Genomic DNA, 19,327 nt, shown 5'->3' on the forward strand with positions numbered 1-19,327 from the left:
CAGGTGTTATGGATATCCCTGCTTCAGCACAGATGGCTCAGTCAGAATGACTGGCACTGATTGAGCCACCTGTGCTGAAGCAGGGATATCCCTAACACCTGGTCTGTTGGTGGCCCTTGAGAACTGGAGTTGGCTACCCCTGGCATAGCCATTGTTTTATCTCTTTACCACACTTACATATTGCTGATATATTTGTTCGTTAGGATGTCATTTGATGATTTCTTGAAGAACTTCACAAAGCTAGAAATGTGCAACCTAACAGCAGATGCTCTGGAGTCAGACAGCCTCCATACATGGACAGTTTCTGTCAATGAAGGACGCTGGGTCAGGGGCTGCTCAGCAGGGGGATGTCGCAATTTTCCAGGTAAGAGAAAGTTCAATGTCAAAGTAACAAAGTAACTCACGCAAGAAGGGTAAGGAACTTGTGGTCAAAATTCATTGGCTGCCAGTTACCTATGAAATATATTGTGAATGTCATTATGAGACATGTTGAAATACGAATTGTATGTTTATATATTGATATATTTTTTAAGATACGCATGTATTAATCAATATAATTATGTTAAGAATGGGCAGGTCCATGAGTTTTAAATGTGAACATAGCGAATTTCGACATTTGTTTGGTAGGTCGACTCGAACTTTCACAGAAACATTTTTGAGAAATTCAAGCAAAAAAACAGAAAAAGGTCAATCTCAGGTTTTTTTGTACTTTTTATAAACAAACAAAAAACCACTGAAGCTTTGTGAAAATGTTTGGAAGATCACATTTTGTTTCTCCAAATTATCTGCTTTTGTTGGGGGTTTTTTCCTCCATAATTTTTTTAATAATTCAAAAGCAATTGAGCTCACAAAAACTAAAACAATAATAATAATAATAATAAAAAAAAAATCAAAACACCAGTGACAGTTCCCATCCTTCACCCATATAGGCCTATTCACTAAACTTCGATAAGTTAATTGCAACATCGAAGGTGTTGGCATGTTCCTACCGAACAGTATGAAATGTGTGTAAAAATGGTATTCACTAAAGTAAATTGCATTTTTTTACCATTTGTAACAAAAATGACATACTGCACAAATTTGTAGTTGCTTTACGAGCGAAATTAACTTAACGTTCGATTTTGCTCAGCAGTCTGGGAGAGCAGCGCAGACAGAAGCTGCATCTCCCTGCACAGCTCTTACAGGCGATCTCCCTGCACAGAGAGAGCGGCATCTCCCTGCACAGCTCTTACAGGCGATCTCCCTGCACAGAGAGAGCTGCATCTCCCTGCACATCTCTTACAGGCGATCTCTCTGCACAGAGAGAGCTGCATCTCCCTGCACAGCTCTTACCGGCGATCTCCCTGCACAGAGAGAGCGGCATCTCCCTGCACAGCTCTTACAGGTGATCTCCCTGTACAGAGAGAGCGGCATCTCCCTGCACAGCTCTTACAGGCGATCTCCCTGTACAGAGAGAGCTGCATCTCCCTGCACAGCTCTTACAGGCGATCTCCCTGCACAGAGAGAGCTGCATCTCCCTGCACAGCTCTTACAGGCGATCTCCCTGCACAGAGAGAGCTGCATCTCCCTGCACATCTCTTACAGGCGATCTCTCTGCACAGAGAGAGCTGCATCTCCCTGCACAGCTCTTACCGGCGATCTCCCTGCACAGAGAGAGCGGCATCTCCCTGCACAGCTCTTACAGGTGATCTCCCTGTACAGAGAGAGCGGCATCTCCCTGCACAGCTCTTACAGGCGATCTCCCTGTACAGAGAGAGCTGCATCTCCCTGCACAGCTCTTACAGGCGATCTCCCTGCACAGAGAGAGCTGCATCTCCCTGCACAGCTCTTACAGGCGATCTCCCTGCACAGAGAGAGCTGCATCTCCCTGCACAGAGAGAGCTGCATCTCCCTGCACAGAGAGCTGCATCTCCCTGCATAGCTCTTACAGGCGATCTCCCTGCACAGAGAGAGCTGCATCTCCCTGCACAGCTCTTACAGGCGATCTCCCTGCACAGAGAGAGCGGCATCTCCATGCACAGCTCTTACAGGCGATCTCCCTGCACAGAGAGAGCTGCATCTCCCTGCATAGCTCTTACAGGCGATCTGCCTGTACAGAGAGAGTGGCATCTCCCTGCACAGCTCTTACAGGCGATCTCCCTGTACAGAGAGAGCGACATCTCCATGCACAGCTCTTACAGGCGATCTCCCTGTACAGAGAGAGCGGCATCTCCCTGCACATATCTTACAGGCGATCTCCCTGCACAGAGAGAGCTGCCTCTCCCTGCACAGCTCTTACAGGTGATCTCCCTGCACAGAGAGAGCTGCCTCTCCCTGCACAGCTCTTACAGGCGATCTCCCTGCACAGAGAGAGCTGCATCTCCCTGCACAGCTCTTACAGGTGATCTCCCTGCACAGAGAGAGCTGCCTCTCCCTGCACAGCTCTTACAGGCGATCTCCATGTACAGAGAGAGCTGCATCTCCCTGCACAGCTCTTACAGGTGATCGCGCAGTTTAATTAAAAAATGTTCTACATAGTGTTGAAGTAGGGGGTCTCCAGAGCTGAAGACAACCGAAAAAATAGCAGCACACTGCCAAGGGAGCCAGGTTAAATACAATAAAAAATCTTTATTAATAATACATCACCCAAAGGAGAAGACCTCCTATGCATTTCGCACCCTTAAAGTGCTTTATCAAGAGTACAGGACTGTCAGAAAAGGACCCCTTTTATACAGTGGTAGAATATACAGAATTTGCGCCAAAAGCATCCAATAAGTGATGTCATGGTGACTCACGCAGGCCCGCGCATGTGCGCACCCTCACGGCGCTCACATTAGCATAAATCTTTAAGGCAGGCCCAGCTGGGATCCGGAACTTCACTCCGGTCTCCAGGGTTGAACCACATTACTTTCAGGTATGGGGTCCTCCTGCTTCCCGGGGGCCAGGCACTGGCTCCCCAGCTCTCCCCAACTGCTGCCTGCTGTCCTCTCTCTCCTGCTGGTGCGTGCTGGAAGCTGGGTGCACCCAGAAGTCAGACCCATTTTCGGCCCCAGTGGCAACCAGAGGCCCGACAGCTGGACACAGAAGTTAGGCCGGGCTGAACTTCCCGCACCAGCCGGCCAAGCCCCCCGCAGTCACTGGGCCTGGGATACTTGTCCCGGCTCTCCCCCCCTGTTGTCAGCCCTGTTGGTGGTATAGAGAGGCACATTAGTTTAATATGAAGTCATTATATTTAAAAACAAGCTCCTAAGTCCAAAGTGTGTGCATTGTAATGGTTAAAGTGTTGGTATTAAATGCACAAACTTGTGTGTTCTGTTCCCTTTTGTGCTACATATGCTACATAACTGAGTAAATTCTTGAGCCCTTCAGAACCATCCCCTATAGCAGGGTTGCTCAGCTCCAGTCCTCAAACCCCCTCCCCCCAACGGGTCAGGTCCCTGCTCCAGCACAAGTGACTCAGTCTTAGACTGAACCTCTGTTTGAGCCACCTGTGCTGAAGCTGGGATATCCTGAAAATATGACCTGTTGGGGGGGTTGAGGACTGAAGTTGAGTGCCCCTGCCTGCAAAGAGATGTGTACCAAACTATGCAGCAAATGTCCTCAAATAAAGACATTTGTTTTGTTCATTATTTAACATATGGAAAATAAAATTACATTTATGTCCTGGAAACAATACAGACAGACAAACATTGTAATGAACAATGTGGGAATATCCATGGTTTGTACATCTTGCGCTGGGTTCCTGTTACAGCTACTGACATCCTGACTTACAATGTTGCAGACACTTATTGGACCAACCCTCAATATCGTCTCAAGCTTCTGGAGGAGGATGATGACCCTGATGACAACGAGGTTGTCTGTAGCTTCTTGGTGGCTTTAATGCAGAAGAATCGTAGGAAAGATCGGAGGGCGGGAGCCAATCTTTTCACTATTGGCTTTGCCATTTATGAGGTAAATTAGCAGTAGCTGTTCTTTTAGCTTTTAACTATTTCATGTTAGTACTGTCTTGGTGTTTATAAAGGTTGATATCATCCAAGCTATGGCAGTAATTCACTTCACTTCAGGTCGTGGTTCCCATGGAGACTATAAGGACAGATCAGGTACTAGAGATTTGACAAAAGGAGAGAGGCATGCCTGCAATTAGAGTGTTTTTATCGCTAGGTAAGAGATTTCTCATTTCACATGATACTTTATACAGATATGGCAGTGGGAGCATGTGACAGGGTAAATAAAAGCCACCAGCTATATGCCTGGCAGACATATGTTTAGTCTGCAGTGCAGCAATTATGAGGTTAACTTCAGCTGGGAAGCTCATGGCAGTTAGTTGAATCCCAGCTGCCTAATCAAGGTGTGTTAAAAACCCCAGGATGTGCACACATGCTGCTGGCTGATCAGGAGAGGAGTAAGTTACTGAAGAGATTACTGATAGAAGGTCTGTCTTTTTGTATGCTGTCTGAAGCAGGGAAATACCCTGAAACTCTGGAGAGAGAACAACTTGATTTAAGGTCTGTTTGCAAAGTACATTTTGATGAACTGTTGTGTCCTGCACGCTGAAGAAAACCTGTTTCGTTTACATGCTGAAGATAAGCTATTTTTCTTTTGTTTGCTGATGAGAAGCTATTTGTTTTTGGTGTGCTGTATGTTTTAAGGCTAAAATAAACAAGCCTTATCCAAAGAACCCGCGTGTGTAGTTGCATGTACCCTGCAACAGAGCACCATTCAGGTATTTAAGGTTTTGTGAAAACACCACACAATCCCTGGAGTTAGCCTGATAATTCTGCACATTTTCACACAGAAACATATCTTGCTGTATTCATTAAACAGTTGTCGCCCAATCTTTGCAAAAACTAGAATTTGGGTCGTAACTTGTTTTCCGACTGGGCAAATCTGAGCAAATTCTGCATTAAAAAGAAGTCTTGTGAAATTAGATATTCACATTGTCACGGGAGACCAGAATTTAATACCTGGATAAAGGCACCAGACAGGACAAAGCAGTTCAATAAAGAGTATTTATTCACAGCACAAAATCACAAACAGAGCTTACACTCACCAAGACAGGAAAAGCGGGTGGAGTCCTAGCTACGTAGGTGCCAGGCGCCACTTCCAAGGGTTACCCGGGGTTTGCTTCCACTCCTGTGGGAGTGGAGACCGTCCAGACCTCTGTGGTGTGATTTGCAGCTGAGCACTTTCAAATCTACCACTTAAAAGTACTGCTCTCTGTTTCTCCGGCAACTCACCGTCCCGCAGCACAGAAGCAATTTTAAATCTCCCGTTCGGTTGGTCACCCAGCCTCGTTTTCAGGAATCTCTGGCTCGGCCTCGGAGCACATCGCTTGGTTCACCTCCACGCTAGGATCAGACTGACTCCTGGAACGCTGATCGGGTTCCCCTTACATAGATTCCCCACTGCTATAAGAAATCCCGGTAGATGGGGCGGCAACCAATCACAGCGCGGAAGCTGCACGGGAACGAACCAGGGCGAGAGGGCTCAACTACATTGGCCAATCAGGCTGGAGGCCAGGTGGAGGAGAGTTCAAGGACATGGAGGGAAGTATGAAAAGGCCAATGGGAGCAGCGCCTCCAGCGGGAGCTCAGCAAAAGCTTCCCCGGCCGGCAAGATGTCTCCCACTGGGCTCGGCACCGCTATGTCTGAGGGAACAGCCAAATGCTCCACTTTTTGGGCGGATGGCCCCCGGCCCATTCTTCACCCCCGGCCACTCTCTCTTCCCCCTCCAGTTCCAGCAATAGATAGTTCTCCGGACATGCAAGCTGCACAAAAGGGTTTCTCAGCCCCTCATGTCCAGAGACCTTGGCTATGCTTTATTTACAAACACATTTGTATTCTTTGTGACACACACAGGAATAAAGCTTTACATTTGCAGGGTATGCAAGGTGCTACCGGGCATATTAAAACGGGGTTTATCCGGGGTCTGGTGGACAGATGAGCCCCAGGGATGGACAGGTAGGGGCCAGCGACTCGGCTTAACCTTTAATATGCTGGTCCCTGGATCCCCTACCATCACACACATACCATTCAATCAGCTGGCAGATAGTATTTTGCCTGGAAATGCTCATCTAAGGGTTTTGCTTCTCGCAAGCAGGCGAGATTTTGGATTTTTCAGAAGAAATCGAGAGAAACCCCATTCTGGGTTCTTCAGACCTGTCTTCTCACGCTGCACCCATTCCTCCAAGTAACTGAAAGAGGTTAAATGGGCAGAGACTTCAGTCAAGACTTGAGCTATTGTCTTAATGCTAAGTCACTGATTTTGTATGATAAGAAATGTAGCACATACTGTACATTGTTCATTGTGGAATATACAGCAATTTTGGGGGGCCACCTATAATTATTTTTTTACCCTCTGCTCCTTTTGAACCCTTAATTAAAGATAATAATGGCATCTGAATGGTATACTGTTTATAAGTACATAATGACACATGCTATTTATAAGCATAAAGTTATGGGCCATATAATTTTACTAAGAGCAGCAACTCAATAAGATACTTTCCATGCTGGAAGACACCTTAAGTACGACCTGTTAAAGTAAATAGGCCATATATGGCCATATTCACTAAGCGGTGTTACTCCATAAAACACATTCTGGTCCAGATAACCCCTTAGAGCCAAACACTTGTGTGGACTGTAAGATGCCATATTTACAAAGCCATGCTGAAAGGTGTCTCATGGAGGTAGCACAGATTAGTAGATGTGGCACAAAAAAAAACTACTTGTTTGTCTAACTGCTATGATTGAAATGACATGTAACTATGGACTTGCAAAATCCAAGATATTTTTTTTTAATCAAAGGCCTGTAATCAGCAAAACACTAAGAAAGAAATAGGATACCTTTGATCTGATTCTAAATGTGATGCTTTTTTTAAAACCTGCTTTCTCAACTTTTGTACAGTAGCCAGGAAACTTGGATAAATAAGCCCAAAAGTGCACAGTGTGTGTGTGTGTGTGTGTGTGTGTGTGTGTGTGTGTGTGTGTGTGTGTGTGTGTGTGTGTATATATGTATATGTATGTGTATATATATGTGTATATATATATATATATATATATGCAGCATGGGATTCTGGGAAATTACATGCCAATGAGCACAAAGTGTCACCTTTGACCGGGATCATCACAGACCACTCGGTGAGAGCCACGGACGCGAACCCAAGCACAGGATTCGTACTGTTCTATTTTTGTCTTGTTTACTTATCTCTGCGTCCTTTTTGCTACCATTTAGTGATCAGTTGGTTACTTTGATGCATAGGATTTTGCTAAGTTGGTAGCCTGTTAACATAGCTTGTATGCTTAGTTACTTTTGAGTTACTGTATATGTTCTTACATCTATAGGACACGCTCACTGTGATTACCTAGACTAGGTCTATTAGGTCCATTTATTAACACTTACCTTGTTTGGCTGGAAGTGTGTAAATTAGGGAAGTACCATAGGCTGCTTTAGTCTGTGGGAACAGGCATGATTAAGGGGCATCTGTGGCTCCGAAACGTCGCCCCCCTATATTTTTATCACCTCGGTCTTTACGTGTTTTGTACGTTGTTTTCCCTCTCCCTTGTTTTTTAGTGTTTCATTCCCCTTATTTCCCCTCTCCTCCCTGCGTTTTGTTTTGCTCCATGAGAGGTACTTTCCAGACCCTGTATTAGGGCTGACTTTGTAGCTGCTATTATTTTCAATACATCCTTGACTTTTTCATTGCCATTTTGTCTGTTTTTCTCCTTGAATTGTGTGCTGGGGACCCCTGTATATATTACTGATTCCCTTGGGGGTTACAAGTTACTCCCTGTTCCCATGCACTTTATCATTAGTTTCATAAATTTGCTTGGTTGTGGAGTGCTACCTAGCAAACATACTTTTTACCTAGCATACAGTGCTTCTACTGCAGCAAGGGATTCTGGGAAATTACATGTAAATGAGCGCACAGTGTTGCCCTTTGCCTCAAATCCATTTTTACATGGAACCCTTATAAGCTAATGCTTGCTGCATTACACAGCTTTTCAGCACAGCCTGGGATAAGCTGCAAAAAAGGTTGGCCATATTTTTAGAAAGGAAAGGTATACAGGGATATACCAAATAAGTAATGTAATGTTGATCCAGGGAGTCATCTGATTACTAGCCATTATTTGGAGTCAGGAAGGAATTTATTTTTCCCCTTATGAGATATCATTAGATGATATTTCACTGGGGGGTTTTGTTTTCCTTCCTCTGCATTCATCAGTAAATTCAAATATAGGATAAGTATTTGTCATCTAAAGTTAGGATAGGTTGAACTTGATGGCTGTATGTCCTTTTTTAACCTTATCTACTATGTAACTATGTAATACATTTATTTCATATAGCACTTTTTCCCAATGGGTCTCACAGTGCTTCACAATGACAATATAGTAAGCAGCAATGCACATAGGAATTTTACAGACACAGGTCCCTGCCCCGTAGCGCTTACAATCTACGTTTTTTGTGCCTGAGGCACAGGGAGATAAAGTGACGTTCCCAAGGTCACAAGGAGCTGACAGTGGGAATTGGATAACAATTACACTGACTCTGATAACAATGACACTGAGTTGAAGCAGGTTCCGCTGCTTTAACTCAGTGTCATGGTTATCAGAGTCAGTGTCATTGTTATCAGGCAGTGTCATTGTTATCAGAGTCAGTATCATTGTTATCAGAGTCAGTGTCATTGTTATCATAGTTAGTGTCATTGTTATTAGGCAGTGTTATTGTTATCAGAGTCAGTGTCATTGTTATCAGAGTCAATGCTATCAGAGTCAGTGTCATTATTATCAGAGTCAGTTTCATTGTTATCAGAGTCAGTGTCATTGTTATCAGAGTCAGTGTCATAGTTATCAGAGTCAGTGTCATTGTTATCAGGCAGTGTCATTGTTATCAGAGTCAGTGTCATTGTTATCAGAGTCAGTGTCATTGTTATCAGGCAGTGTCATTGTTATCAGAGTCAGTGTCATTGTTATCAGAGTCAGTGTCATTGTTATCAGAGTCAGTGTCATTGTTATCAGAGTCAGTGTCATTGTTATCAGTCAGTGTCATTGTTATCAGAGTCAGTGTCATTGTTATCAGGCAGTGTCATTGTTATCAGAGTCAGTGTCATTGTTATCAGAGTCAGTGTCATTGTTATCAGAGTCAGTGTCATTGTTATCAGAGTCAGTGTCATTGTTATCAGAGTCAGTGTCATAGTTATCAGAGTCAGTGTCATTGTTATCAGTCAGTGTCATTGTTATCAGAGTCAGTGTCATTGTTATCAGAGTCAGTGTCATTGTTATCAGTCAGTGTCATTGTTATCAGTCAGTGTCATTGTTATCAGAGTCAGTACCTTTACTCACTGAGCCACTCCTTCAGCACAATCGAACAAATCTTAGGCTGGGGCCATAGAGGGGTGAGCAGATCGGAGCCGCGCTGAGGCTGCGCGATTTCATGTCCATGCAGGCGAGCCAGCGGGCGCGATCGGAGGCGGGGGGAGACTGAGGGAGGCGGGGCAGTGACGTCGCTGGGCCAATCACCCGCAACGCACCGACGTCAACGTCACGGCGCCATGACGTTGACGCTGCTCCGCGCTGATTGGATGTTTTCAGCCGACAGCGCGCTGAAAAACAGCTTGACTGTCGGCTGAAAAATCCAGCGCCTCCGCACGCCTGCGGACGCTCGCGTGAGCCCCCTCTCAAGACATCCTCATTGAGGATGCAGGGGCTCAACGCGGAGCGTCCGCACGGCTCAGCGCGGCCTGTCCTTCTATGGACTCGGCCTTACTCATCAGGCTTTAACTGAACCTCTCCTGTTGTACAGCTATAGTGTCAAACTCAAGACTGTTTGAGCAGATAATCTTTTTTCCTTTATTGGAGACTTGTAGCAGAAATACAAAAAATGGTGACATTGTAACATTAACAGTGAAGTCATAGGCACATGAGTGCGGGTTATACAAGTCAGATCCAATAACCCGTTTTCTATTTTTAGAGGTAGGTTGAAAGGTAGACAAAGGAAGGGGGAGGGGTGGGAAAGACAAAGAGAGATGGGGGGGGAGGGAAGAGGGGGGGATCTGATGGAAGGTGGGAATTCGGGCGTTTCCGTTCCCATCCAGCCAGGTGAGGCTCAATTTAGGGCCAGGATCTGTAGGAGAGGTGGGCCCCCGACGCCAGGCCATGGTTCCCAGGTTTTGTAAAATTGGGGCATCCTCTGCTTTAGCATGGCTGTGAGCCTTTCCATGCTCATGACCGGGTTTATTCTATTAACAACTGTCCTTTTGGAGGGTGCTTTTATTTGTTTCCAAGCCGCTGCGATTGAGCACCTAGCGGCTGTCAAGATAGAGGAGGTCAACCTGATAATCTTTTTTTTATATAACATAATTTTTGTTTGTTGTTTTACACACTGCTCATGTTCCCTTACACAACTTTGTTTCTTTCATACTTTCTCAGTTTTTTTCCTTACATTCTCCCTTTTTTCCCTTTCCAAGGTTCCAAAAGAGGTACTGTATGACGTGAAAGGATAAGTAGCGGGAAAGGCTTGCTCATTGTTCCTAGCTAAATGACCCAGTTTGCAGTGTTGTAACTCCTATGAATTGTGCATGAGCGCTTGTTTAATCCTCTGTTATTGCAATGTATAGTCTAATTCAGTGGTTGTTTTTCAAACCTCTGCTTAGGGAACCCTAGATAACTCACATTTTAGGAATAAACCAAGGAATTAACATATGCGAGACTGCGTTTAATTCACAAATGAATGGCGTTGTCGTTGCCTATTTTTAAAAGAATCTTTCTCGGGTTCCCTGGAGATAGGGTTGAAAATGATTGTTCATTTATTTTTATTTTGTGGTAATTCTGTTTCTAATTTTTGACCCTACACTACATACAGCACCGTCCCACTCATCTCTATTGTCTTTGTTTTTCATCTGCATGTTTTTGTCTTTCAATACTTCTGTTGATCCATTCTTAAACCCCTACTGTACTTTTGAGTTCTTCCTTGGACATAAAAAATGTTTCCAAAGACCCTAATCAGTAAGATGTGTGGATTCTGGACAAAAGAAAAAAAGATGAATAGGAAAGTGCTGTCTTCAATTAGTGAAGCTGCATTAAAACCTATGAGGATAACTAAAAACTGTTTAGTCTGTTCCAATACAGGTGTTACAGTATGTACTGACATATTCAAAGTGCAGGACCAGTGTTATTCTGAGGCAAACACAGCCCCACGTGTATAAATTAAAAAAAAAACATATTTGAAAGTACAGTAATATGATTTGCTTTCTTTAGTACACCTGCTGTATATTATCGCACCAGTTTTGCCTTATGTAGACACAATTCAAGTAATGTATGGTGTCCTGGCTGTATAAATTGGGATACGTTGGAAAACACCTTAAACCCCATTCAAGTCAATTGTGTGCAAGGTATATTTTAGGGCCAGAAGACTGCTTAGTTAATATGGACCTATGTCCCTGTTTGGTTCCTGAATGTTCCTTTAAATGTGTTAAAGTGTGTGTGTGTGAAATAACGTAATTTACATGAAACAAAATGTGTAATATGAGATATTTTCGATCAACGTCCCCCATTTAAGTTGGTTAAGTTAGTTCTTGATGCTAACATGTTTGCTTTTCTCCAGATGCACGGCAACAAGCAGCACCTACAAAAGGACTTCTTCCTTTACAATACTTCCAAGGATAGGTGCAAGTCATACATCAACATGAGAGAGGTCTCGCAGCGCTTCCGCTTACCACCTAGTGAATACGTCATCATACCATCGACCTTTGATCCGCACCAGGAAGGAGAGTTTATTCTGAGGGTGTTCTCTGAGAAAAGAAACATTTCTGAGTATGTTTCTGGGTTTCTCTCTTCATTGTTCATATCCTAGTTATCTGGGAACACACTTCTGTACAGTATGAATTAACAGTGTCAAGAACTAGGAAGATACAAGTATACATTCTAAATGGAAGTGCTTCCTTGTGGTCAAGGTGTTAATGCTTGCTCCTAGTTTAATTAAAACCATATGTTCCACATGACCTTAGCCAAGTCACTTGTCTCTGAGACTCAGAATAAAATTATATGGTTTTTAAGGGAAGATTTGTTAAAATAATAATAATATTAAATTATAAATAGTTTACTGAGGTTCTTTCCGCATCTGTCACCTTTTCAGAGCAAATGCACTATTTTCTGTGGTTTCCTCCAAGTACAAAGTATAGTAATATAAATATATATTCATTATTATGTTCCACCATTGGGAAAGTGCTGTACTATATGTACAACAAGTACAATAAAATTGTGTACAATACACAATACCATAAATTGGAATGTAATCATATTTACTGTACACAGTCACCCTATCATGGAGCCAACGAGGAAATGAAGGGAGATACTTACCGGTTAAGATCCGCCTCCTTTAGGGAAAGCAAAATGGCCGTCAGATCTCACAGGTCCCACAGCCGCAATATCATTGTGGGGATGACTGTTTAAATCAGGGGCGCAGAAACTTTTTTTGCTGCTCCTCTTCTGCTCTGGTGGTGCGCGCCCCCCCCTTACCTTGCGCGGCGTGAATTGACGTGTGTGATGTCACATCACATGACCACACATCGTCATTTGATGCCGCGTTGCCATGGACACGAGTCCTGACGCCTGCAGAGACAAGTTAAGCTTAGAGCTGTAGAGGCCTCATGTGATCCCCCGACCTTTGGGGAAGAGCGCGGGGGCCCCTGCAATGCCGCACCGCCCCCAGAAAATTCTCGCGCCCCCCACTTTGCGCACTGCTGGTTTAAATATCCAGGAAGTAAAACTGGCAACAAAAACAGTAAATATAAGTTGGGGGGGGGAGTGGATAATGAAATTCTACAAGTGTGCTGCTTTCAATTAATTCACAAAATACTGAATTGTTAAAGTTTACAGACTAGATCAGTCACAGATAGGCACCACTAGAGTTTTGATGCACTATTTGTTTGTAAGTGATGCTAAAAGTATTATTATTATTTTTTCCATGCATTTTTTCAGGGAAGTCGAAAACAAGATTGAAGCTGACCGACCGAGTGTAAGTATTTAAAAAAAAAAAAAAAATTGTGTACTATACAGTATATAATGTGAATACAGTATATAATATAATAAAGACACTAGGGAAGAAGTAGAAAAAATGATTGCAAAACTCTTTTCATGCTGCTTGAAGAATTGGGAAATTCAATTGTGGAATAACAAATCAAGACTTTCACTTTGTTGCTCCACAATGTGTATCATTAGGCAAAATAATTATAGAGGAGACCGTACCCATATTTACTAAGCCGTCTTCTGCTATAAGACACCTCCTGGGGTGGGAAACATTACAGTTCATTCACTTCAATAGGCTATATGGTGTCTTCCAGCACAGCAACTTGTCAGCGGAAGAATGCTTAGCAAATAATAGTTCCCTTAATTAAATACTGCACATCTGACAAAGCTTTATACTGTGCAGTGGTTGAAGTGTAGTGGTCCTAGGTGGTAAAGAATTACCTTTTTATTGACATATATATATGGTCCTCCTTTTTTTTTTTTTAAAGAAAACGTGGTTTATTCTATCAATACTTCTAAGTTCAACTTTAAAGAAGAATTCTAAAAAAAATAAGGGTAGAGTTGATTAAGAAATAACGATGATACTAACCTGCAGAACACATGCTATTAGCATAGGTTTTACACTATTTATAACATTTACAATTCAAATGAAAACAAATGAGAAGACACACATTCCTCAATAATTGTTCTATGACAACTGAGGTAGTTTTCTTTTCTATAAACGTTTGAGCATTTAAATCGCATGTTATCACTTTTTAAAATGTTGCTTAAAGTGTGTACACACTTAAGGAGCTATTCAAAAATCTTGTAATTGACATGGACTTAAAGCAGCAATCAAGTATTTAATTACCCCCCCCCCATCCTTCCCCTCCCCCCAACTGTTTGAACTTACACGTCCCCCAGAGCAGGACAGCCATTTTCCTATAAATGAAAGCCCCGAGTCCAGAAAATAGTTTACCTCCAATGTACAGTACTGCCAGTAACTTAAAGTGCCCATAGAGAGGAGGATGCAGACGAGCCGGTCACATGAACTATGACACAATGAGGTCACAACTACTGATTAGCTGATAGGCTGGATGTTGCCCAGTTGTCACCTAAGAAGAGGGCCAAAGTATTTTTCTTAAATTGTAACATTTCTCCAGGATTGGGGGTCTCCCAATGTAGAAATGTTGCAAATCTATACTGGGATCCCACTGCTTCAGGCCACTCAACAAAAACAAAGTGAGGGATATTGCTGCTTTAATATCTTCTACAAAGTAATGACGTGGCCATCTTGGGTTGTGAATGTCATTTGTGACATTAGAATTGTTAGTAATTCATTTGGCTCTGGCCTTGGACTAAGTTTTATATAGCATCTCTCCGATTTCTATAGTAGCTGGCTATTCTTATAACCTCCCAAAACCAAGGTGCAAATCTAAACAAAGCCGGAAAGAGATAACTTTATTTCATATAGCGCTTTTCTTCCAATGGGACGCAAAGCGCTTCACAATTACAGTATAGGGCACGGTACACAGCATATAGGAATGTTACAGACACAGTCCCTGCCCAGGTGAGCTTACAATCTATGTTTTTGGTGCTTGATGCACAGGGAGATAAAGTGACTTGCCCAAGGTCACAAGGAGCTGACACAGGGAATTGAACCAGGTTCCCCTAATTTAAACTTCGTGTCGTTATTCTCAGTCAGTGCCTTGACTGAACGAGCCGCTCCTTTTCCCTTAGGGAAATTAACCCGAGACAAACACTGGCAGCATGATGGTTCGAAACACTGGTTTATCATCACCAACTCTATCATTAGAAAATCTTTCACTTTATTTTAAGCGCTGCTATGTGTTGCCTGTTTAATATGTTAATATACTTCTAAATCAATATTTCCATGTAACATTGGATTGCACAAAAGTTTGTAGCAAGGAAAATGTTGCTTTGTTTTTGTCATTAACATAGACAAAAAATACACCAAAATTGCACACCTCAAATATAAATGTATAAATAAATAATAGCAAAAAAAGGAAGGTATTACCAGTACGGGCCTCTTGTGCGGACAGCCGGAAGAATATATTTTCACGTGCACAAATCAGCAATTTCTAGGGAAAATAAAGCACACCAAAAACAATCAGTCCTGATGAAGGTCCGTTATAACGGAAACATTGGTAATCTATGTGACCTCATTATGCAATATACTGGAAGCATCATTTTCTTTTTTGTGTGCTCAGGCTTTTTGTCTACTAATTATTACTATACCGTCATCCCTCCCAACTGTGGGTTGTAATACCATGAAGAAGAAACCTATGTGTTTTTGAAAGCTCTGTTGACTCTAAAAAGTATCACAACGTCTAACAAATCAGAATTTTTTCAGGACTAATATGGCTGCTAGAGCTTTGAACTACGGATCTAGTCTTCCTTCATTCGTATTGTTACAGCATCCTTTTTCCTTAAATCTTTCTGAAATACAGTCTATTGAGCTTTGCCCCGATACTTACTAAATGTAGACCTTTTTCAAGTTGGGCACAGGACCACTATTTTTCTAACACCAATAGTATTATGATAAGATCATAGTAGTGATATTTTTTATGTTTGGAAATATGGTGAACTGAGACCTGACAGGGGTTGGATTTCTGCTGGCTACTCATTTCTTTGTGATATCACTATTTGCTGAACAGGAGTTTGCACAGGCAAAGCTGCCCTATCTCCTCACTCATCCCTCTTGGCTCTCTAACAAGGTTATGGTGGGCCAGAAGTACAGTAAACACGTGACTAACACGTAACTCATTTAGGCCAAGGTCCTCAAAGCTCGGTCAAGTCACTTAATCAACATACTGTACTTATAAGTAGAGTTGAAATGGCTCGGTCATTGAAATTAAAGTTCATTCTTCACCGGAAATGTGTTAACTTCTTGTAAGAGCAGTAAATCATGGCCCCAGTGGTCACTTCTGGTCCTACAGAAGAAATGCCAACATAGCCAGCACTTTTTCAGTTGTAAAGGGCTATTCTTGCTAAAGCCCAGTTCTCATATAATGTAGCAATTAGAACAGTAGCAGGTTAGTTATTTGTCATCACTTACTCTTACTGTTTTGTCTGCCCAGCCAATGATATGTAATACATCAAGCTTATGTATTTTAATGGATGCTACACTGTAACTTGTTGTAAGAAAGGAAGAGACTTATGTTAATGGTTCCAGAGCAGCTCCTCTGACACAAATTTAGATGAATATAGTTAGAACAATACAATACCAATCATTGTCATTTTATACATATATGTTTTGTTTCATTTTTTGTCCAGAAAAAGAAAAAAGCCAAGGTGAGTCTTCTTTAGCTGCAATAAGCACGGCATGTATGCATTGCATGTGCAAGCTATTTCAGTAAAGGTTAATGCTGTACAATCTGCCTGGGTTCTGCAGATTACCAATAGTTTGCAACAGCTACTTCTACTAAAGTACTTCTTAGGAGTGAAGCTGATTAATAGCAGTGTCTCTGGGACCCGTTTGGTTTGTATGGGCATGTGTCAAGTGTATATAGTGGTATAAAGATTCTCCCTCTTCCACCCTCCTCATTCTGTTTGCTATCTTAACCAGTACTCATTTTCCATCTGTCGTTTCATTGTTGATTGTTCCTATGCATTTCCCATCCTATGTACTTGCATATTTGGGCCCTGTTTATAAGGGCCAGAATGAAGTTCCTGAGCGGTATATGGCAATTCCGCTCTACAACACACATCATTGTATTCATTCATATACAGTAGATGCCCTGCTGTTTTGGTTTTCCCTCTAAATATTTATTAAAGTTTGGTTTGGCCTAAAATCCATTGTTTTTTTTTAACGATGGGGAGTATGTGAATTTGAAGAAACAAAAAATCATAAACTCACATACTGTAATTTCTCTGTCTCTTTCTTTTTCATATTGGGATTCATGAACCTCTCATATGGGTCACCCCACCGCGATCCTTCATTAAGGGCCTTAGATATGAATAACCAATACTGACTGGGAGTCATGAAACGCCTGTCACACTTTGATGACTCCTAGACAATGTGTGACACCTCCGTATTTGATTCTCTCCCCTCAGTCTCTCTCTCTACTTCCCCTTCTCCTCCCCTTTTCCATCTGCATTCCGTATCCTTCTTTATTCGATTATTTTCATATGTACCTGAACCAGGGGGTCCTTTGGAGCCGATACGTGGTCCCCTAACGTCTAAGGACCCCCGGTTCCCAAGATATTTGTAGATTTTGTGCTGTTGTTTTACACCAAAGAACTACAAATATGGAACCAATAGCCATTGCTTGCTTTTTTTTTGGCCCCTGGAGGTTGGCGGATACCAGTGGCCATATTTGGGCACAGTGGATTGACTGCCTTTTGTAGAGTGTCGCACATCTCTAGTAGTGACATGAAGATGATAACCTAGTAGGTGTGTAACTTTAATATTCCTATCCTGTGGTGCAGCAAGGGTAAGGTCAAGTCCAGCAAGGCTCGATAAAAAAAATTATCACTAGGTGCCCTCTGCAACTGCAATACTGCTGGGGTGGACGATGCCTCATTAAGCACTGACCTTTGTGACTTGCACAATTAATAAATGCTCCTTTACTCCTCTGTGTCTATAAGTCTCCTAACGTAGTGTATGAACTTATGGTATCGTCTGGTGCAGGAAGGTGTCTTGTAAAATAGCGTCTCTTTGATCAATATGGGCCAATGTGCTATATTTATCAAAGTATTCTGGCTGCAAAACCAAAGCATATAATGGAACATGATAATAACACCAAATATATCAAGTGAAAAAAAACAATTAAGAGCAATTTTTGCACCAGATTAGAAGCTGGAGGCTAATAAATAAAAGCCAACATTTTAAACAATGCCTAATAGTTGTTTATAAGAGAATTAATGGTATACTTAATTAACGTCTTCTAGTTACTGTACAACTTAATACAATTTTACCCATGTATTACCAATATGAAATGCTTTCTAGTGAGGATAATTAATCCGAATTGTGCTTTAAACCTTAAAATTTGAGTTTATGCAAATATTTTTGCCAGAGCATTCATGATAGTTTTGGACATAATACTGTGGCATCAATGTTTTAAGTCCTGTTTCTCCCAATGAAAATAACATTAAAAAAAAGCAAAGCTCTCTCTGGCAGTGACTTTCTTTGATGAAAAATAGTTCATTGATCTGGTAACCTGGAACAGGCAACTTGAAAATTGGTAGATTCAAAATAAGCAGGAAACTATTTCACTTGTTGGAAAACATCGGTATAAAGAGTGGAACTCATTTTACCATTTCTTACCAAATGGATAGTTTTAATCCTTTTCGGCAGAGAGTAAAGTTCAAGAGACATCTATCTGGAATGCTCATACTGTAGTTTAGGGGTGTGCAAACTGGGGGGGGCGTGAGATTCTCTGCGGGGGGGGGGGGAGGGTGCGGGTTTATAGAGGCCCCACACGCATCCCGAAGGCATTTAAATTAAATACCAGGGGAGCGGCAAAGGCCTCTGTAAACTTCACTTACCTTGGCTCAGACGGCATTTGGAGACGGCGTCAAATGACGCCGTGGGGTCACGTGATGCCACATTGCCATGGCAACATGACGTTGTGCCGTCAGAGCGCCGGAGCCACAGTAAGGATGGGGGGCATGAGGAGGGGGGGGGGGGAAAGAGCTGGCAGGGGGACGCAGGGGAGAAAGACTGCGCACACCTGCAGTAGTTTATGAAAACATCCATCTTATAGACATAAGCATAGTTGCATCTTTAGTAACCTCTGTCTTAATATATTACATTGTATAGAAAGCAATTACTCATATCAATCTCTGTACAAAAGTAACTTCCCACCCCTTTTTGAAAGAAATTCAAAAAGACCTGCTGACTTGGAACAAATACCAGATATCCTGGTTAGGAAGAATTGCCTCAGTCAAAATAAATATTCCCCCAAGACTTTTATATCTCTTCCAAACCCTCCCGGTAATTGTCCCTCTCTCTGAGCTCAAAAATATTCAGAATCGAGTTTTCCAATTTATATGGAAAGACAGCAGACCAAGAGTGGCAAGGTCGGTAATGCTAGCCCCTAGAGCAAGCGGAGGCATAGGGGTACCGGACATTAGCGGCCCAACTAAAACAAGTAGTGATGTGGAACAACGACCCAGCAACTTGCTGCTGGCTGGAGATCGTGTCCTTCTATGCAAGTCCTCTCTCTCTCTCTCGACAGCACTATGGTCCCAGCGGGGAGGAGAGATGCTAGCGTGAAGGCTAGACCTGGGACCGATGATGTGTACATGGAAGGTATGGTCCAGAAACAAGAGGAAATACTATTTGTCCTCAACTCCGTCTCTATTAACCCCTATATTTGAA

At 42.5% G+C, this 19,327-nt stretch overlaps 1 protein-coding gene across 11 annotated transcripts in view; it reads left to right on the top strand.

Annotated features, from left to right (window-relative positions):
- CAPN3 (calpain 3) overlaps nucleotides 1-19,327 on the top strand; it is a 111,858-nt gene that overhangs the window by 57,578 nt on the left and 34,953 nt on the right. For 5 of the 11 annotated variants that reach the window (XM_075614145.1, XM_075614150.1, XM_075614148.1 and 2 more), the window contains 6 exons: nucleotides 204-364; nucleotides 3,761-3,930; nucleotides 10,443-10,454; nucleotides 11,579-11,787; nucleotides 12,955-12,991; nucleotides 16,279-16,296. In XM_075614145.1, the coding sequence (XP_075470260.1) occupies nucleotides 204-364; nucleotides 3,761-3,930; nucleotides 10,443-10,454; nucleotides 11,579-11,787; nucleotides 12,955-12,991; nucleotides 16,279-16,296 (607 nt within the window). The remainder of the gene's footprint in view (nucleotides 1-203; nucleotides 365-3,760; nucleotides 3,931-10,442; nucleotides 10,455-11,578; nucleotides 11,788-12,954; nucleotides 12,992-16,278; nucleotides 16,297-19,327) is intronic. The other 6 variants (XM_075614149.1, XM_075614147.1, XM_075614155.1 and 3 more) reach the window with 2 other exon arrangements.

Source organism: Ascaphus truei, chromosome 9, assembly GCF_040206685.1.
Source record: "Ascaphus truei isolate aAscTru1 chromosome 9, aAscTru1.hap1, whole genome shotgun sequence".
In the NCBI taxonomy this organism is placed as follows: Eukaryota; Metazoa; Chordata; class Amphibia; order Anura; family Ascaphidae; genus Ascaphus; species Ascaphus truei.